This window comes from Dendrobium catenatum, unplaced genomic scaffold (assembly GCF_001605985.2).
Source record: "Dendrobium catenatum unplaced genomic scaffold, ASM160598v2 fragScaff_scaffold_659, whole genome shotgun sequence".
Taxonomy (NCBI): domain Eukaryota; kingdom Viridiplantae; phylum Streptophyta; class Magnoliopsida; order Asparagales; family Orchidaceae; genus Dendrobium; species Dendrobium catenatum.
The window spans coordinates 1,508,730-1,514,848 of record NW_021319121.1 but is presented as its reverse complement, the minus strand read 5'-3'; the positions used below and the strand labels follow the sequence as shown (position 1 = coordinate 1,514,848).

Sequence of the window (6,119 nt, the reverse complement as noted above, 5' to 3'; positions counted from 1 at the left end):
TAGCACAAAATTTTTTTGAAGTTATCTGCTTCACATCATTATTAATGCCACCATGAAGTTCTCCTTTTTCTTTGATGCTTATTTTAAGAACTAAAAAAAAATTATCTTTATAATCATGATGAGTTCTATAGGCTTCAAAATTATATTGACATAACCGATAGCACAAACAACTAAATTTTGATCAAAATATCATTTACAAAATCTACTCCGCTAGAGCCTGCTCAAAGGTAGATTTTTCCCCATCCATGCACAAAAGTGTAAAGGTTTAAAAAGAAGAAAAGCTATAAAACCATGATACATGCATCATAAATATCAATAACAAAAACAAATGCACAATAAACAAAAGCAATACAAATTAAATAGCTCATTCATTCCGTTGTTTCCAAAATGAGAAAAAAAGATCAAAATGATCTCTTGACTTTTTTATGCAGGATCAAAATGATCATCAACTATATTAAATGATCATTTTGATTTCTCGAATATTTCCATGGTGATACTATTTTAATTCCTTAGACCAAAATGACCCTTCAATATAATTAGAAATTATTTTTGATCTTTCATAAAGAATCACGAGATCATTTTAATCCTTCTCTTTTCAAAAGTAACATATTTTTTTATCAGGAAATCATATTCATTATGGAAAGGGATAACTGAGCAAGAAAGAAACTGCATTACTGTCACCATACATTTATTTAAAAGGGAATTTAAAGCATGACACGAGAATACCAATGTGCTTTAAATAAAACAGACGATAATAATAAGGGACAAATCAAGCTGATGATTTGATCCCTATGCAAAGGACACAAATAAGAAGCACAATGATGAAATAATGAAGATGTCTTAGGTTTGCTTCCATAGTATGGTAGTCTCCGCAATCATCGATGTCACTATATAGGGATCCATATTCGAAGCTGGCCTCCTATCCTCAAAATAACCTGAATAAATAATATGATGTTCATTTTATGTAGTTTGTAATGAATATAGTTTTTGAGATGAAAATTTTTATACTAAAAAAATTGCTTTAGAAAGCAGCAAAAAAGTTGTCCCAAATGAAGCCATAAAGTGTTGTATTAAAACTATACAGAACTTACCTTTTCCATCCTTTTCAGTTTCGCGACCAACACGAACTGAAGCTCCGCGATTCGCAACACCCTGATAGTAAAATTATATTTGAAAGTTAATACAACAACATCATCAAATCTTTGTTCCATTACGTGGGATCAGTTACATGAATCTTTTTTCTCTATTGTGTAATGATTTATAAGTTTAAGAATGTACCCATGAGAAAGTATTGATATCAGCGGTTTCATGCCGGCCTGTGAGGCGGCGTTCATTGCCTTCACCATAGGCAGAAATGTGCTCCTTGTGCCTAAGTTTAAGCTTTTCAATTGCTTTCTTTATAATTTCAAAGCCACCTTCACTCCTCATTGATTTTGTGCTGAGAATGACAATCCTCCAAATCAGTAAAACAAATAATTCCAAACATAAAGGAAGAGAGAATTTTGGATCCCTATAAACTTAAAGACAAAATTCTTGATGAGTCTGAAAGTTTACCTATAGTTGGTATGAGCACCAGCACCATTCCAATCCCCCTAAAACACATTTTTGAATTTAATGCAAATTATCAAATTATAGAAAAAAAATATAAAAATTTTCTAAGGATAAAGAGCTATGTATTCTTATTCAAACAGTCAACCTGGATAGGCTTTGGATCAAAGGAAAGAACCACGCCAGCAATCTCAGTGATTCTCTGTTTACAGAAATAAAAAAGGCAGCATGTCAGAACAATGATTTAAGTATATATTGATGACAGAAAATGGATTTCGTTCAATATATAGTTATAATGATCACTGATTTAGTTCTCTAAAAAATAAAGGCGTCGTCTGGGTCAGCTTTATTATTGCTTCTTAAAGCAGTTTTTTAACATCAAAATTTAATAAAAAAATCTGCTTTAAGAAGCAGCAAGAAAGCCGCCTCAAACGAAACCAAAATCATCATATCCTCTTACAAAAAAAAAAGAGTTGCATCCCTGAGTGATAGCCGATCGAAAATGTAAACGTAAACATAGATGATTTTCTAAGCAGATTTTCCTTATGAAACAAAACAACTTTTCATCAAAATAAAGTAGGATAAAAAGATTTCCAGGTGCAAGCTTATTGAATACTTATCATTTACCTCAAGTATATATCGAGCAACCCAGAGTTGATCACCAGAAGAGATTCCAACAGATGGACCAACTTGAAATTCCCACTGCAAATATACATTGTTTTCAAAAATGAAATCAACAAGAAATATATTATGGCTTCGTTTGGGACAGTCTTCTTATTGCTGCTTAAAGCACCTTTCTAATATAAAAATTAAAAAACTTGTATTAGAAAGCTACTTTAAGAAACATTAAGAAAGCCATCCCAAACAAAGCCTATAAGGTTTATTTGTTCAGAAAAGGAATAAAAGGAAGCAAGGGATTACCTGACCAGGCATCACCTCTCCATTGATGCCACTTATATTGATTCCAGCATAAAGACAAGCCTTGTAATGAGCATTAACAATGTCACGTCCAAACGACTTGTCAGCACCAGCTGAGCAATAGTAGGGGCCCTGATACAAAATTACATAGATTATACATTAATCAAACATAAAATCATCATTGCTGGTTCAAATCTGGAGCAGAATGGTTGAGGATTAATGCTCAGTCAACAATCAATCGTAGAACGTCGTGACTAATTATGAAATGTATAAGAGATTAAGAAAGAGTTTAATTAGACATAAGAAGCTGCAACTTACCAGGTAGTAGCAGCTTAAAGAAATTATCAATATTGGCAGCGCAGATAAGGAAAGCGTTTGCTTTAGATATTAAACAATATAATTAGCTTAGTCAATAACATATATTTGGACATAAAAAATTGAAAATATGAAGATATTTGACACTAAAAAGCTTCATTTAGCAACTGCATTTGATGTTGTACTTTTATGGCATATGAAATAAAATCATCATATTCTACATTTGGTGAAACCCATATGCTTATGAAATCCTATAAGGAAGAAAAGATTCAAATCCAAAAAGAAAATTTTCTATGACCATAACTTCTTTTCAAAAAATTAAGCAGATAAATACTCTAGCAAATGTTTAAGGGAGATTGAGTCAAAGATTGACTAAAGTTAGATCAAATAAACCACTGATCAAATTTATTTTCAACTAAAAAGCTTAAGCTATTGGTGACATACAATCACTCAGGATCCATTCAAGAAACCTTTCTCATTGCTTTGCCTATCAAACCGCAACCACAATTCCATTTGGATACAATTTTTTTCTGCTTACTTGCTACTTACCAAAAATTTATGTGATAAAAAGCTGCTTTTTACCACCAAATATGCTAATGTGTGGTAGTTGTAGGAAAATAGCTGTCTAATTTTTTTCAAAAAGAATAAATCTATAATATCTACAACATCTTTCAAAAAAATTAATTTCTTCAAAACAGCTCCACAACCACCTTCACAGAATGCTACAATTATACAGAAGTAACTCTTAGCATCCTCATCCGAAAGCTATAGTTTTTTACTTTTTATAAAGATTATTCTAAAACTATTGTGAGAAAAAAAGAAATTTAAAAACTATTATAAAAATATGTTCTTTTTTTTAAAAGTTGAACAACAATTTTCTTTTAGCCACTACACATTGATAGATCAAGTTGCAAAAAGCCAAATAAACTTTAAGAAAGTATCAAGAAAGTAGTAACCAAATGAAATGTTGATAATGATCTACAAGTAAATTAGTAAGAAAGCTGCCCCAAGCAAACCCTGACATATTTCTAAGAAAAACAAAATTTTCAACCATATGACATATAATTAAAATCAAAATCTCAAGTGCATTACCATAATGAAACCTAATTTATTACCTGAGGACCAGGGAAACCACCCACCGGCCATCCGAGGGGCCAATTGACATCTTTTTGAAGGAGGGTGTATTCTTGCTCAATTCCATACCTAAAAGAATCAACACCCAAAAATGATGAAATATTATAGCATAAAGTGATAAAGAAAATATTTGCTAAGTTCAATTAGGAAACATGATCTATATGAAAAAAATGTTACCATGGTTCTTCAGCCTTTACATCAGGATGTTCAAAAATTTTTGCAGCACTGTGCCTTTTGTTTGTTGGAATAGGCTCTCCTGCTGGTGTGTAACAGTCACACATTACCTATATGTAAAGAATCCAAAACATGAATGTAAGAAAACAAAGCATTACTATTGCTATAGAACAAAATACTGTACTGTGATAAAATCAAAATTAATCAATAACTACTCACAAGAATATTGTTCCCCCTCCTAAAAGGATCCCTAAAGATAGCCTGAGGACTGCAAGTACAAAAAACAAAAGAGTAAACATTTAACTTATAAACATACAAAAAATATAGTAAAGAAATCAAAAATTAGGATAAGCTTTAAGGCAGAAAAGGGGGCAAATTATTAGGTCCGTTCACTGGACATAAATCTGCATCCGGATTGTCTGCGCTTTTAATGTGCTTTTATTGTGCTTTTGATTTATTTTTTACAAAAGAGCAGCTAATACATAATTTTAATTGCATATTAGCTGCCCTTTTACTGAGTGTTTGAAAAGCGCAACAAAAGCGCAGCATATTTGTTGCGCTTTTGCTTTATTTTTGCAAATACTCAACAAAAAAGCAACTAATATGTAATTAAAATTGCGTATTAGCTGCCCTTTTGCAAAAATACATCGAAAGCTCATTAAAAGCGCAACAATCCGGATGCAAATTTAGGTTCGGTGACCGGACCTAATAATTTGCAAGAAAAGGGAAGATGAAACTTACTACAAAATCACTTCACTATCCTCTCCAGGAGCTTGACCTGTACTCGAGCCATCATAGTTCCATTTTGGGAGCTTGCTAGGATCACTAACAGGTCCTGGAAGAGTCTGCAAAATGATAATATTTGATATAACCGCATGGCCAAAATCTGTAACTAAAATGATTTTAAAATCCCTAAACACGAAGGTCTTACCCTTGCTTTGCTCCTCAAGTCCAAACCAGATCCACCAATCCTACAGATTTGGGGAAGGGGAAAGATATAAGAGGCGTCAAAAAGACAAAAAGGTATAAAAACGAAAGTGAATTATCCTTTGAAATCAATCAAGGAAACAAGCACAAGATCTCCAGGCCAGCCGAGATCCATGCAGAAATCCAAGGACAAAAATCAATCATGAAATTATTCATGGAAAAACAAATAAAGATTGTGGTTCAAAGAAAACCTACAGTAAAAACAAAGACGGGACTCTCTTTTGAAGTTCTGGAATATAAAACGTTGAAAAATACAATATAAGATATGAAGAACAGATTGAAAATGAAAACCCAGCATTCAATAGATCACCAGAACAACCAAGAAATTAAAAAAAAAAAAAGAGGATGCCAAAAGAACTCATGATTTCTCATCATAAAATCGCAAGGAAAAACATTAAACATCTATTGAGAACCAAACATTAAAAAAAACAAACTTTCTCAAATGGAAAGGGAACCAAAGAAAGAGATCAAATAGGAAGGAGAAAAAAGCTTACCATATGTACTCTGCTATGATTTTCTCTGTATGATCAGAAAGATTAATGTTTTGGAGATCCACAAGCAGCGACATGGTAGAGAAGGGAGAGATTTCTGAAGAACAAAGATGAACAAAGATGTTGAAAGAATGGACCTTTAAAGGAAAGTATACCAACGCATCAGCAAAAGGAAGGCAAGACCTTTAAGGATGGTTGTTAGCTAATTGCGGATATAAGTGTGACTAACTAAATTTTTCAAAAAAAAAAAAAAAAACATAAATAAATTGTAGAAGCTCCGAAATCTCGTGCAAGCCAGACGTTTTCACCATCATTTAAAAAATTAAAAAAAAAATTCAAATTTTCCTTCTCAAAATGAGCTGGATTTTGAACTTTTTTCCGGAAAAAGTTAGGTGAGCCCATGCTTCTAAAAATAGTGTTGAAGAATTTACACTCAAATTGTATCTGGCGTGAATTTTTACATTAAAAAATAATTTTGAAAATTTGCAAGTATTATTGATGAGAGGCATCTCATTAAATTTTTGTTCATGATTTACATCCATTTATGTAATC

At 32.1% G+C, this 6,119-nt stretch overlaps 1 protein-coding gene across 1 annotated transcript; it reads right to left on the bottom strand.

The window, feature by feature from the left end:
- Positions 1-651: 651 nt before the first annotated feature.
- Positions 652-5,763, bottom strand: LOC110094759 (glutamine synthetase nodule isozyme). Its single transcript, XM_020820080.2, has 13 exons — positions 5,571-5,763; positions 5,021-5,060; positions 4,831-4,934; positions 4,309-4,357; positions 4,093-4,199; positions 3,897-3,984; positions 2,470-2,598; positions 2,176-2,250; positions 1,697-1,750; positions 1,555-1,592; positions 1,279-1,438; positions 1,092-1,152; positions 652-935 (listed from the first exon to the last, which is right to left on the bottom strand). The coding sequence occupies exons 1-13, from the start codon at positions 5,642-5,644 to the stop codon at positions 841-843; spliced, it is 1,074 nt and encodes a 357-aa protein (XP_020675739.1). The 5' UTR covers positions 5,645-5,763; the 3' UTR covers positions 652-840.
- Positions 5,764-6,119: the final 356 nt, after the last annotated feature.